The sequence below is a fragment of the Monosiga brevicollis genome, genomic scaffold (assembly GCF_000002865.3).
Source record: "Monosiga brevicollis MX1 MONBRscaffold_31 genomic scaffold, whole genome shotgun sequence".
Taxonomy (NCBI): domain Eukaryota; class Choanoflagellata; order Craspedida; family Salpingoecidae; genus Monosiga; species Monosiga brevicollis.
Genome location: NW_001865068.1, coordinates 381,838 through 395,542, shown reverse-complemented (window position 1 = coordinate 395,542; position 13,705 = coordinate 381,838). Strand labels below are relative to the sequence as shown.

Below are 13,705 nucleotides of genomic sequence, written 5' to 3'. Positions count from 1 at the left end.
CGGTTGATCGGTGGGCGGTGTGCAGGATTTGCGTATGAAAGAGCTATGGCCATGAGCGGCGGGCGCCAGTGTAAGCTGTACCGGGGTGCTGGTGGTGCCCATGTGTATGGGACGCATGTGCGAGCTCCTTCTGCAGCCAAGGGGTCAAAAAGCAACGCGTACCTCGACAAAAGTAGTGCCAGCCACATAGATCAGGTTGTGCGCGGTCAGGGCAAGGTCACCCTCTTTGAAATCATCGGCGCCGCGGGTCGGCACATGGACCCCATCGGAACTGACCACCACCCCTGCCACTCGCGACCGCTTAATATACTTGGCCGAGTCCATCACGCCGCTCTCAGCCTGATGGAAAAAAACAAACACCTCTTGTCTGGAAAGCACACTCCAAACGGCTCTCCAAGTCTCATAGCAAGCTCCAAGCACCCGGGCAAACCACACGAGACACACGCCGACACGGCAGTTTGATCCGCCCGCCCGCACTCCGTCTCTATGTGTGTGTGTGTGTGTGTCTGGGTGTGTGTGTGATATCAAAAGAGTTTAGCTTGGGAGAGAGCTTGAGAGAACTTAAGAGAGAGAGAGAGCTTTTGAGAGAGAGAGAGAGCTTTTGAGAGAGAGAGAGAGAGAAGAGAGAGAGCTTTTGAGAGAGAGAGAGAGCTTTTGAGAGAGAGAGAGCTTGAGAGAGCTTGAGAGAGAGCTTGAGAGAGAGCTTGAGAGAACTTAAGAGAGAGAGAGCGCTTTTGAGAGAGAGAGAGAGAGAGAGCTTTTGAGAGAGAGAGCTTTTGAGAGAGAGAGCTTTTGAGAGCTTTTGAGAGAGAGAGAGAGAAGAGAGAGAGCTTGAGAGAGAGCTTGAGAGAGCTTGAGAGCTTAAGAGAGAGAGTTTGAGAGCTTTAGAGAGAACTTAAGAGAGCGAGAGAGAGAGAGAGCTTGAGAGAGAGAGGAGACGAACTGATAAAAGTTACAGAGGTAATTTCAAAGTAGCCGAGGCGCGGATGGCTGGTTGAGGTGGTGTTGGTCGTGGTTGGCGGTGTCGGGGTTGATGCCGGGTGCTGGACGCGCCAAGGTATTGGCTTGTGTGGATCTTTGATCTGCAACATGTCGTCGGAGGCTTCGTTACCCAAGAGTAAGCCTCTCCATTTCTTGCTCGGGATCGGGAGGTGGAAGGATTGATAGATAGATGGCTGTGTTCACTTGACTTGCTTGCCGGACAGCCACAGTGGTGCATCTGCTGCAAGATCTGACGCCAGCTGGTGTCAAGGTGGCGTCCGATACCAAGGATCTTGTGCTGGAATCGCTCAATGGTCAGTCTCGTCCTTTCACGGGCTCGCTCCTCCGACCATTCTAGAAAGTGGAACGAAACACAGGAACTCATCCCCACTGGTCGTGAGCGTAGAGTTTGTGCGGCTCATCACGTCCGAGGCGGTGCAAGCCAGCACCGAACGGGGGAAGAACACCATCACCGAAGCCGACATTCTAACGGCGCTCGAGGTACCGGTCGAGCGTCGTGCTGTGCGGAGCAGTCAGTCACACCCCGTTCTCAATTATCCTCGACTCGCCTGACAAATCCATGTGCTCCTTTTTTTAGAAGCTCGAGATGCATCGATTCCTGAAGATTACCGGGGCGCTCGGCAAATCATTGCATGCGGAGCAAAGCGTACGTCTCCCACCCATCCATCGTCATCTCCCGGCATTCTGTTTGGGTGCGCCGGCTGCCCTGGGGTAGCTCAGCCATTCTATGTTAGAGCTGACTCGACCCCCTCTCTACTTCAGGCAAAAAAGGCCAAGCGTCAAGCCAAACGCGAAGCCCATCGTGTCGACGAAGCCGTGCGTGGATGCTTGCTCTGGTGACCGTGGGCTTTCTGCGTGTTTACTTGGCGCTTGGCTTCACTCATCAGACAAACTCGCGGGGCCATTTTGTTCATGTCGGAGCACAGGATACAGAAGCACTCCTTAAGCTTCAACAAGAGCTTTTGGACAAGGTGCGACCGTCATTCTTTGGATTTGAGCGCGGCCTTTTACGATGCAGGTGGCACAGGGCTCTCATCAATGTCTTGGCTCAACCTTTCCCAGGCCCAGGCTGCCGTGGAGGCCCAGCAGGCCCAGGATGGACTGTCTGATCTATCGACCACGGCATCCACACCCCAGTTTACAACTGTGCGTTCCCCTCTCGGACCAATTCCAGGCCTTGCTCACAAGGCCGTCCAACACTCACAGCCCTGCAATATGCTCTGCCATGTCGAATCTCATTGACGGGAAATTAGGATACCTCAATGTTTGACTAATACCCGCAGCAAATGGCGGATGGCAGAGGTGTGGATCCAGCACATTACGGGAACCAACGGCTCTGGCCTGTTATGCATGCTCTTCTCGCCCACGGCGCAGTCTTCAATCTCCCCCACCTGACAAGAACCACTTCAACTTGAATTGCCAAGCAAATCTGAACCGAGCGAGCCCTTAGCGAGAGTGTGTGTGTGTGTGTGTGTGTGTGTGTGTGTGTGTGTGTGTGTGTGTGTGTGTGTTCAGTTGAAAGTATAACAAAAAGCACACTTCCGCAGTCACCGTCTCACACGCGAAACATGAGAGAGAGAGAGAGAGAGAGAGAACTTAAGAGCGAGAAAGAGCAAAGACACAAAGGAAAAGTACAACGACCACAGAGAGAGAGAGGAATTGGTTGAGAGAGAGAGAGAGAGAGAGAGAGAAGAGAGAGAGAGAGAGAGAGAGAGAGAGAGAGAGAGAGAGAGAGAGAAACACACACACACTTTCACACACACACACACACACATCGAGATGGCAGCGACGTCAATGATGGCAGCATCTGTGGTGGTGCTGGGTTTGCTTCTGGGTCTGGTGGCCCCGGGCTGGGGTGCTGATGTGGCGGAGTCGGAAATGGTAGGCCTCGAACCGTCTCTTTTCACAACTGGCATTGTTGTCGCGTTTGCACCGAGGCTGATCATTTTGGGCACTGGGCTTTGCGCTCTGCTGGTAGATGACGTATACGGTGGAGCACGATTATGGTCAAGGGTTTCATCTGCGGTAAGGACTGGTCGTTGCCGCGCTGATCTAGCCAAGCCCATGTTCATGCATGGTGCATGGATAATCATGCCTTCTCTGCAACCGGCTCACTGTGAGGTTACGGCTGTTTGCTCTCGCACTTGGCAGGGGCACCGTGAAGCCAAAGTCAAGCACGAGCATGCATGGCGTCATGGACCAGGACCTGGGCGAGAGCGACGCGCAAAGCCTTTATGTTCGTCTTCAAAGCTCATGCTTGACCATTTCATTTGCACTTGCCGAAAAGGCGTTGATTCATCTGTTTGCATGTCCAACAGGTCATAACTCAACTCCACGTCCCTTGTGTGCATTTCAGGACCTGGCGCAGGCCAATGGGCTCTATCGCGTTCGCGTGACCTCTGAGCGTGGGGAGCACAAGTCCATGGCAGAGGGCTTTGTACCCGCCGCTGCTCTTTACCAGTCGGGCTTTCAAGACACACTCCGGCTCTACGTGAACCGCGAAGGTGTGTGAGGCCCCGCTGCATTCGTTGCATTTCGTGCGCATGACGATTGGTTCTCACCATCGCTTTGATGTGCTCATGCATTCCCTTGCCCAGGCTTTGTCCAAAGCATTGCGCTGACGGCCCGGGGCGGTCAAGAGGGACAGGATACCCTGCGCAAAAAGGTGCCAATGGCCATGAATACCAGCTCGTTTCGTTTCAGGCCCCACACGGGGTGACATCTAAACGTACTGGGTACGCTGGCCATGTCCAAAGATATGTTCTGACGATGAGGGTGTGTGTGTGTGTGCGCGCGTGTGTGCCTACTGTCATTGTTTGTAGAAGCAAGTGTTCAAGACGTCGGTGCTCCTGACTCGACCCACCACGGGCTCGGTGTAAGTTTGTCTTGTGCATCGCGCGAACGCATCGCGTGAACGCATCCCTCTTGCCCTCATCTCTGTGGCGGCCATGGGCTCTTTTAGGCCGGATACTGAGCCTTTTGTTCGAGAGCAAACCCGCCGCTTGACCAAGGAGGAGCGCCCCGAAGAGCAACAGGGCTTCTTCAGCAAATACGTACGTGTACCAACCAACGTGTGCATCCTGCCCAGGTAGACTGTCCCCCGCTCACAACGTTTGGGTGCTGCTCGCAGTGGATGTACATTGTGCCGGCCATGCTAGTCTTCCAGCTTCTCACCTTTAAGATGCCCGAGGATAAGAATGGTGGTGCCGCTGCTGCGCCCGCGCGTCGCTGAACGGACCTCGAGCTCTTTTAAGTCATGTCATAAAGTGATGAGAGCGCAGTCTTGAGAGTAGTCCGATAAAGAACAAACTTGAGAGAGGAGGGGAGAGCGCGAGCGCAAAAGGGATGAAGAGGTTTGGGGAGAGCGTGATAGCGATTGAGATCGAGATATAGATTTTGAGATCGAGATTGAGATAAAGATAGAGATAGAAATGGGATACTGACATCGGTCACTGAGATACCAAGTCACACAAGACAGACAGACAGACAGACACTGAGGCCCCGAGACACCGAGACACCGAGACACCGAGACACCGAGACACCGAGATACAGACACACACAGAGATATAGACAGACACACACAACACAGAGGCACACAGACACAGACACAGACACACACACACTCATATCAAAAACACAAAAAGAGAGAGAGAGAGAGAGAGAGAGAGAGAGGAGAGAGAGAGAGAGAGAGAGAGAGAGAGAGAGAGAGAGAGAGAGAGAGAGAGACACACACACACACAACCAAAGGAACCATTTAAAATTTTTTTCTGTTGCTTTTCAAAGGGGGCTGGCTGAAAGGGCAGCCATGGCCTTTATCGTTCGCGTCGAGGCGTTATCCGGGGTGTTGGATGAGTCACCGCCCTGCTACTTGCTTGAGGTGAGTGGGGGTGTTGCCTGTGTCACGTTGGCATGCGTGTGAGGATGCAAGGTGAAAAGCACTTGGAGCATGCGCTCACATCGACGGGCCAACGTCTTGTAGCTTGATGGCGTCCGGATCCTGCTCGACTGCGGCTGGAGTGAGCACTTTGACACCACGCAGCTCGATGCCCTTGCCAAGTGAGGGTGCTTCGCCCGAGCAGTGCTGTTGCCTTTTCTTCTTTTTTTTCTGTGTTCTTCTCCCAGCTTTGTACCGGCGCTTTCCCTGAGAAGGCCGGCCTTGATAATCAGTGACCGACACGCTGATCACCTCGCAACGGTGCCATTGCATCCTCTCGCATGTAGAGTGGCCAGCACGATTGATCTTGTACTCCTCAGCCAACCGGACATCCATCACTTGGGTGCTTTGCCGTACGCCTACGAAAAACTTGGGTTGACATGTCCCTGCTATGCCACGCTGCCCATCAAGCAGCTCGGTCTGCTTTTCCTCTACGACGCCTTCCAGGTAGGCGACAAAGGCTGAGCCACCCTCTGGACAAATGAACGCTGTCGAGTGGGGCCGAGATGCTGGCATTTAGCCATGGGTCGTGCGCCAACCGCGACTGCTCCATGCCCCCTGCGCTCAACCTCTCGGTATCTGCCCGTGTTCCAGGCGCGAATGGAGCAAGAAGACTTTGAAACGTTTTCTCTCGATGGCATTGACGAATCCTTTGCCAACATCACCTCAGTCAAATATTCACAGGCCATCGAGGTTGCCGGTGCGTAGAGATCTCGGCACACGCCAACCGCTTGCTTTTCTTCATCTCGCCACGTGACACAGTGCTGTGGTCCTCACTGCTCATCTCACATGGTCCATGAATTGAACTTGTCAGGCACCGGCATCACCCTGCTTGCCCTGCAAGCTGGTCACATGTTGGGCGGTACTGTGTGGCGCATCACCAAGGATGACGAAGACGTTGTGTATGCCCTCAACTACAACCATCGCTCCGAACGACACTTGCGCCCCGCCGTCTTTCAGCTCTTGACACGCCCCTCCCTCCTCATCACCGGTGCCCGCAACGCCTCTACGGAAATGGTGCTCAAGCCCAAGGAGCGCGAGGCCAAGCTTCTATCATTAGCAGAGCAAACCATGCGCTCCGATGGTACCATGGTGGTGGTGGCCGACACAGCTGGACGGTTCGTCTTGCGCGCACATTCAAGCTCCAGAGTTCCCAACGCAACGCAATGCCGTTGGTCCTGATCCGGTCTTTCCTCCTGCCGCATGCTAGAACGCTGGAACTGGTGCAGCTCTTTGAATCACATTGGAACGACAATCCGGGTCTCAAGACCTATCCCGTCTTCTTTCTCAGTCACAACTCGTATAACGTGCTAGAGTTTGCGCAAACCCTGATCGAGTTCATGTCCGATAAAATGCTGGTCAAGCTCCAGACCATGACCCACAACCCCTTTGCCTGCCCCAACATCAAATGCCAAAAGACGGTCGATGGAGTCATGCGCTCCGCAGGCGCCAAGGTATTACCGGCTCCTACAGTCATTGCCGCCTCACCGCACGCGGTGTCCTAAATACGTGCCAACTGTCTTTCCCTGCGCCCTTGAATTCAGAAGCAACCAGCGCCACGCGCGCGATACTCATCCCACACACTCCGTATGCTCTGCCTAGGTCGTAATTGTTCCTCACAGTAGCCTCGAGGCTGGCTTTGGGCGTGAACTTCTCTTTCGCCTTGCAGGCGAAGCCCGCAATCGCTTTCTTTTCATCGGTATGGAGTTGGCTCACGCAGCTTGCTCGTTGATATCTTCCACTGGCTCACCCGGCACTGCCATCATAGCCCGGCCTCCACCCCACTCCCTTGGGGCCCGCCTACTGGCAAAGAGCGGACAAATACACACCATCCAGGTTGGTGGTGGTACAGCGACCGTGGAACCTCGACCACACCTAGCCGCTTAGCCTCCCAGACTCCAACCGACGCTCATTGGTTTATACCATCACCTTACAGTTTGAGCACCGGTTTCGAGTGCAACTTGAGGGCGAAGAACTCAAGGCATATCGACAACACAAAGCCGAGGAAGCCAAGCAACAGAAAGAGGATGCTCTGGCTCAGGCCCGGGCCGAGGGCACCTTTGTGGGCTCAGATTCAGAGGATGACGAGGACGAGGACGATCACGTCGCAGACTTGCCCATGCGTCTCCCCGGCACTCAACCCTCAATAGATGCCGTTCATCACACTCCGCAACAGGTCAGCCTGCGCGACCATCATCGCCGAGGCATAGACGGCCGCCTAGCTCGTGGAGAGCCACCCTCAGCAAACTTAATTTTTCATTTCATTTTTTATTTTTTATTTATTGACTTATTTTTTTTTTTTTCGTGATCTGTTAGACTCGGGCGAAGGATCGTACCTTCCGATCGCGCCGCCAGGCCTTGACTACCTTTCCGTTTCAGAGCAACAAGGTTGTGTGGCCGCAGATTGACAGAGCTCGCCTGAATCACGATACCCGCCTTTGACCCAGCCGTGCCTCCACTTACGACTCGTTCATGGGCGCACAAAAGGTTGAATGGGACGACTACGGCATGACCTTTGATCGAGAGAAGCTCAAGTTGCTCGACTCACACCTGGCCACGGGCCTCGAAGCCCCAGCTGCAGATGAAGCAGACAAGCCAGCAGAGGATAGCAACCTTGAGGCCATGCAAGCTGAGCTTACTGCGGTAGGTGTCTATGTTGGTGCATCAAGCAAGCGTCAATGCACCGCGCTCATCTATCTTGTGCCATTGTCATGTCTCCCAGTCTATTCAAGAAGCTGAGCGCCCATCAAAGGTCGTGGCTCAGCAGCGAGACCTGAGTGTGCGCTGTCAGGTCGAGTACTTGGATCTTGAGGGTCTCTCGGACCGCGAGTCCATGCTCAACATTCTCGAGCGGATGCGTCCTCGCTTTCTCGTTCTGCTGCACGGCACCGAGGATGAAACAGAGGTCAGTCACAAGAGGGGAGGCATTTGCTTTGGATTCAAAGATACTGCGTTTCTTTGCAAGCATAGTGCCCCGTGGCTTGTGTCTCACATGGGCGTGCGTGCTGTGTGCTCAGGAGCTGGCTGATAGCTGTGTTCACAAGCTGCGCGATTTGGAGCGGATCGTCATGCCCAAGCGCTTCGAGCGGGTGGATATTGCTGGCGAGCGCAACATCTTCCAGGTACAATTGGCGCAATGTCTTGGCTTCTCTTATCGATGTCGCAGACCATATGTGTATGCGACTCAATCAATTCCTCGCTCATCGTTCGTCGCATGGTAAATCATATCCTTTTTGCTGGTATAGCTGCGCCTTCGCGATGCACTCGTCTCTTCGCTCAAGTTCAGGTAGGTGGAGGGGCACGCGTCCGTATTTATGCGTGCCAGGCGAATGCAGGTGGGTACGCGGGTTGTTCACGGACTTTGCTCCCTATACAGCGAGGCCGGCGAATATAAGATTGCATGGATCGATGGCGTCCTGGCACACACTGAAGGCGACGAAACGAGTAGCAGTACGTGTGGGCTGGACCGCTTTTTGCATGTTCAGTGAATCATATTCGGTCCTGGTCCTGGGTAATCCACTCACACGTTCACCATCATTTCGTGATGCGCGTGGGTATCTAGAGCGCGCCAAGCTCCCACAACTGGAGGCAGCCACCGAAGCGGCGGAGCACAATGCCGTATTCGTTGGAGATATTCGTCTGAGTCAACTCAAGACCGTCTTGGAGAACCACCAAGTGGAGGTGCGCGTTTGTTCTGGTGGACGCAGCCTCTGCCACCGCTCAACCCTGGGTCATCCCTCACTCAACGCACATTGCTTTTGCTGCTTCTTGGCGCTTCACGCGCAGGTGTCTTGGTGGGTCGAAAAGCTAGTGTGCAACAATCAGGTGGTGGTAGGAAAAGATCCGCTCGGCGGATCGTTTAGTATCGACGGCCCGCTTTGCGAGACGTATTACAAAGTTCGGGAGCTGCTGTATCAGCAGTTTGTGGTGGCATAACAAGACAAACAAGACAGCTGTGCCACACAGTCATCCCCGATGAGCGGTTGACCATTCCCTGCCCCGTTGGTTAATTGACTTGCCAGATCCTGGTTTTTGAGTTTGCCAGTCCGTCCCCTTCCCCAGACAGTCGCAGCATCTGCTAGCGCTTGGCGCTGAGCCGCCATCAAAAGAACATGAAAATTTTCTTATCATCATCAATTTATGTCGTCCACAACCACTCTTGATCGATGTGCAAGTGGTATCCTTGATCCACAATCACTTGCACTGCCAGCATGCACTGAAGCTCCTCATGCGATGGCGGGGTCGGCCACCACGGCTAGAGCCTCTAAGAGGTCTGGCGTCGCTGAGACGATACCAAGATGGCGGGTCATGTAGTAAAGAGCACCGCCGTGTTCCACAGCGCGCTCGCGTGAGTGCATGGCAAGGGGAGAGGCTCGCAGGCGGTACTCGGCTGCCCCAGTCAATACAATGTTGGCACGGCTATCAACACACTCGAGCGTCCCAAGAACTATCCGACCGTCCTTCAAAACCAGCTTGCAGGTCTGAGAAATGGCCATGTTGTAAAGCTCCTTGCGCGGCCCCGTCAGCTCTCGCGTGGGCGGGACCAAGCAGGTGGCATCTTTGTCGTAGATGGACGGTCTACTGTCACCTAAGCTAGTGTCTGGCGTAATCTGCAACCCTGAGAGTGATAGGTCTGCCATGCTCGAGGGTGGTCTATGCTCCCAGCCAACACCAAAAAACAACAAAACATAAGCATGTGGTTAATAAAGTGATCCAGGAACGTCGGTTCGCTCCACACTACGACATACCTGCTCAACGTCTCAACAGCCCACTTGTGTGTATCCCCTATGAACGGGCCCTGCCGCTGGTACCACCAGCCTGCACCGGTACTTGTCGAGCAAAAGGCAACGACAACGCTCCAAAAAAAAAAAAAAAAAAAAAAAAACGAAAAAAGAAAAAAAAACGAAAAAAGAAAAAAAAAACGAAAAAAGAAAAAAATGAGAGAGAAAGAAAGGAAACAACTAAAATACTTTTGTGACTTTTGTAGCGGTTATCGTATTTATTGCAGTTTTCAATAACACCGTAGCTTGAGTTTGTGAACCAATTTACTGCGTTTAATACGGAGGCCTTTTGGCATCTGATTGCTAGAGGGGCAGGCACGGTGCGGCCAGTGGGTCTACGGGGTATAGATCATGGCAGCGGCATTGGTTGCAGCTCGGGCCTGGGGCTGGCGGGCGGTGACTGCGGCTCGGGGGTCGATGGGGCTGGGCGCGCCTCGGCTTGCAGGCGCGCGGGCGGTGGCCTCTTCTGTGAATCTGGATCAAGCAGACGATGAGAGTGCCATGACGGCTCGAACGCGACGCTTGCGTGATGGTGTGCTGAACCATCAGCGCAGTGCGCTGGCTCAAGCCGTCACCTTGGTGGAGAGCACGCATCCAGCCCGCCGCGCACAGGCACAGCTTCTCCTCACTAGCTTGCAGCGTCATGTGCGCGCCAAGGAAGGCCAGCGCGCCCGACCCACCATGCGCCTCGGTATTTGCCGCCCACGTTGAACGGAAGCGTTGCCAAAGTCTGCTCCGACCCAGTTCTGCGTTGGTCACACTGAGTGCATCCGTCCTATTTGCTGGATGTCATCTGTCTCATTTAGGTATCAGCGGGAGCCCGGGCGTGGGCAAGTCCACTTTCATCGAAGCTTTTGGCCAGCATCTGCTGGGCTCTGGGTTGCGTCTGGGGGTGCTGGTACGGGAATCGCGTCACTGTTGCCGTCCTTGGCCTGACCTGGCTTGTTGATGCTCAGCACGCCCTGTACATATGGTTTGGTAGACGGTTGATCCCAGCAGCACGATTACGGGTGGCTCCATCCTCGGGGACAAGACACGCATGCCTGTGCTGTCTGCTCATCCAGACGCCTATGTGCGACCTTCTCCCAGCTCCGGTTCCCTGGGTTTGTCTCTCCCAAGCTCGCTGGCCTACCTGCTGTGGTACCGCTGTTCTTTCCGCATGATTCAATTGCGTACGTGTATGATCAGGCGGAGTTGCACGCAACACGACCGATGCCATTGTGCTCTGCGAGGCCTTTGGAGCGGATGTGGTCCTGGTCGAAACGGTCGGTGTCGGTCAAAGCGAGGTGGCCGTGGCGGACATGGTGGATATGTTCATCCTTCTTCTTCCACCAGCTGGTGGAGACGAGCTTCAGGTCGGTTTCAGTGGTGCCTGGTGTACCCAATCCTCCCTCCTCTAGGCTGCCTTTGACCAGAACGGTGTTTTGCACATGCTATCAAATCGGCAGGGCATCAAACGTGGCATCATGGAGGTGTCTGACCTCATCATCATCAACAAGGTGCTGCCTGGTGATGCCAGCAATGTGCAGCTCGCGTGTGCTTGTTTTTGCTTTTAAACTACCTTTGATTTAACTTGTTTGTGCATTTAGGCGGATGGTGATTTAACTCAAGCGGCCCACCGGGCACGGGTTGAGCACCAGAATGCATTGCATCTGATGCGTCGCAAGTCTCGCAACTGGGATCCTGAGGTACTTGCCAAATGGACGCACAAGGCAGAAACGGCTGCTTAGGTCGTGCTTCTCATGTCCTTGCGATCGCTTCACCACAGGTTGTAGCGACCTCCGCCCTGGAGCACCGCGGCATTTCGGAGGTGAAGGATGTTATTGACAGGTAATCTTCTTTCTCGACTTTAAGGTGACTCAGGACCCGACTCGAGCTCACGAAAACTTGGGTGTACCATGCTTAGCTTTTATGACGCTATGATGGCCAGTGGGGAGCTAATGGAACGACGTTCAAACCAATATGAGGTCGTGCAGCTCGGCGCGCTGGGTTGATTGCCTTGTTGTCTGAAAGAAACTTTTGTTCTGAATGTTAAATGCTGCACCTGTGCGTTGTGGGCTTATTATCCCCGGCCTGATATAGCGCTGGATGTGGCGGCACGTCCAAGATGATCTCATGCAGCGCTTCCATCAACATGATGGCGTCAAAGCGCTTTTGCCTGAAATTACCCGCCAGGTGTGTGTTTTGGGTGCTCTTTCACCCGCTGCTCAACCCTCTGGACATGGGTTTTGTATTGGCACTAAATGGCCGTTTCTTTGAATGGCAATGCTTCAATGGCTCTAGATGCGCGAGCGCACCATGACGCCCGGCGTGGCCGCCGAGCACCTAATTGCCACCTTTACCGCTTAAATGATTGGCTCCTCGAGCCGAGGCGAAACCCGATTGATGTAGCCCGATATTCCTCTTTTGATTTATCGTTTCCTCCAAATTGAGTGGATGGACGCTCTGTCATGAACACGTGTGTGGTCCCATACATGAGCGTGTTTGGATTGAGGATACATCGAGTGCACCCGTGTGAGAGGGAGTGAATGGCGCGCGCACACTTTGCATTTGATTCTTGGCGCATTCTTGAACACACGCCGACTCAGAGAGCCAGGAAAGAAACAAATCAAAAGAAGAAGAAGAAGAAAAAAAAAAAAAAAAACACCGGTCCCAGAATATGCGGTGGCACATGAAAGTCGGCCACTATCTCCAGACGCTGAGGGCGGGTCGCAGACCCATGGCAAGTACGACAAAGACAAGGAGAAAGTCGAGGAGGGGATTGAAGAAGACGGGCAGCAAAGAAGACACAAGAACACAATTACCAGAGAGGGAAGCAAAAAAGATGCAGGAGCCGCAGTTGATGTACAAGGCACACGGCAACAAGATAAGCTGCATCATTAAACTGAACTAAGAGGATGAACCCTGTATCAGAGACGGCGGTGTTAAGCAGTGGTGCGAGCTAAGCTTCAGAATGCGGGTCATTTAATCGGGGTGGTGGGGCGCGTGGTTCACTGCTGGAAAGCGAGCGCTGCCGCACAGTCGGTACTGCCAGAGACACGACGGTGTCACCATCTTCTTCGGTGACGCCACTCAAATGAGACACGCCGCTTCGGGAGGGAAGGCTATGATCGGAGCCACCAGATGAGGAGCGCTTGGGTTTGACTGATTTAAAGCGGCGCCCGGTAAGATTCTGCGTGGCTGAGACGCGGGCTCCGAGGGCCGGCGCCGGGTTGGATGAGGCCCGAGGTGGGGCAACAGGCTGGTCTTTCAAATCCAGATGTTCCAATGAGGCAGCTACACGACGGCTGAGATCGGGAGACGCGGTACCCGCAACGCCGTGGAAATGCGTCAAAGGTTTGGTCGGCCGGTCGTGGGGGGAGAGTCGACCAGGACCGAAGCGCTGGAGAGCAAATATAGCTGATCTTGCCGTCGCAGTTGGCACATTTCCTGCATCTGCCAGGATACCAGGTTCGCCCTTTTGTATTCTCTGCAGCTGATCTTCGTAGGTTTCAACTGTGCGAAGAAGAACGTCGTAGTCGGCCTTGCCAATCGCATTGATCCAGTCGGTGCGGGTCGTATCTACGTAGAGCGTGAGGCGAAAAGCAAGCGCAGATGAGGGCTCTTGACGTATTATGTGTACTTTGCTAGAGCGCCAAAGAAAGCAACAACAAGAACAAGAGCAAGAACAACGCATCGTCACATTGAACGGGCCCTGGGGATGTCTCGCACCATCATCGGCGGCAAGTTCGTAGACGCGGTGTCCCTGGCCTGCATCAAAAACGAGGCGAAAGGTGTACAGTCCCGAGACCGGATCATCGTCCCCCAGCTCTGGGACACAACCGGCCAGGACGATCACGCCTTGAGGCTCCTCATCCGAATCGGTGACGTAGTAAAAGAGGAGGTTACCCTTGAGGACAAACCAGCGGCGCTTAAAGGCCGTGTTCCAGGCCCCGCGTTTCAACAAGTAGCCGTGTCGGTCTATGCGAGCCGAGTGCTTGGCAAAATG

The 13,705-nt window shown here is 54.1% G+C and overlaps 5 protein-coding genes across 5 annotated transcripts; 3 read left to right on the top strand and 2 right to left on the bottom strand.

Annotated features, from left to right (window-relative positions):
- Positions 1–484: 484 nt before the first annotated feature.
- Positions 485–1,091, bottom strand: MONBRDRAFT_29098 (uncharacterized protein; the record flags this gene model as incomplete). The annotated part of the gene is made up of 2 exons (XM_001749497.1): positions 485–894; positions 944–1,091. The coding sequence occupies 2 exons, from the start codon at positions 1,089–1,091 to the stop codon at positions 485–487; spliced, it is 558 nt and encodes a 185-aa protein (XP_001749549.1).
- Positions 1,092–1,826: 735 nt separating this feature from the next.
- Positions 1,827–4,234, top strand: MONBRDRAFT_29097 (uncharacterized protein; the record flags this gene model as incomplete). The annotated part of the gene is made up of 10 exons (XM_001749560.1): positions 1,827–1,973; positions 2,065–2,148; positions 2,578–2,883; positions 2,981–3,027; positions 3,154–3,238; positions 3,359–3,506; positions 3,600–3,667; positions 3,825–3,877; positions 3,965–4,055; positions 4,133–4,234. 10 exons carry the CDS (start codon positions 1,827–1,829, stop codon positions 4,232–4,234), a joined length of 1,131 nt encoding a protein of 376 aa, XP_001749612.1.
- Positions 4,235–4,807: 573 nt separating this feature from the next.
- On the top strand, positions 4,808–8,964 carry MONBRDRAFT_34190 (uncharacterized protein; the record flags this gene model as incomplete). The annotated part of the gene is made up of 17 exons (XM_001749559.1): positions 4,808–4,879; positions 4,982–5,058; positions 5,224–5,383; positions 5,531–5,636; positions 5,751–6,054; positions 6,147–6,390; positions 6,539–6,635; positions 6,705–6,772; positions 6,873–7,112; positions 7,253–7,329; positions 7,384–7,579; positions 7,659–7,841; positions 7,954–8,058; positions 8,182–8,222; positions 8,313–8,386; positions 8,499–8,617; positions 8,723–8,964. The coding sequence occupies 17 exons, from the start codon at positions 4,808–4,810 to the stop codon at positions 8,870–8,872; spliced, it is 2,313 nt and encodes a 770-aa protein (XP_001749611.1). The 3' UTR covers positions 8,873–8,964.
- A 198-nt stretch (positions 8,965–9,162) lies between these two features.
- On the bottom strand, positions 9,163–9,576 carry MONBRDRAFT_11727 (uncharacterized protein; the record flags this gene model as incomplete). Its single annotated transcript, XM_001749496.1, has 1 exon — positions 9,163–9,576. One exon carries the CDS (start codon positions 9,574–9,576, stop codon positions 9,163–9,165), a length of 414 nt encoding a protein of 137 aa, XP_001749548.1.
- Positions 9,577–10,134: 558 nt separating this feature from the next.
- On the top strand, positions 10,135–12,066 carry MONBRDRAFT_29095 (uncharacterized protein; the record flags this gene model as incomplete). The annotated part of the gene is made up of 10 exons (XM_001749558.1): positions 10,135–10,408; positions 10,524–10,615; positions 10,700–10,889; positions 10,912–11,072; positions 11,118–11,216; positions 11,307–11,405; positions 11,486–11,547; positions 11,624–11,684; positions 11,800–11,892; positions 12,001–12,066. 10 exons carry the CDS (start codon positions 10,135–10,137, stop codon positions 12,064–12,066), a joined length of 1,197 nt encoding a protein of 398 aa, XP_001749610.1.
- Positions 12,067–13,705: the final 1,639 nt, after the last annotated feature.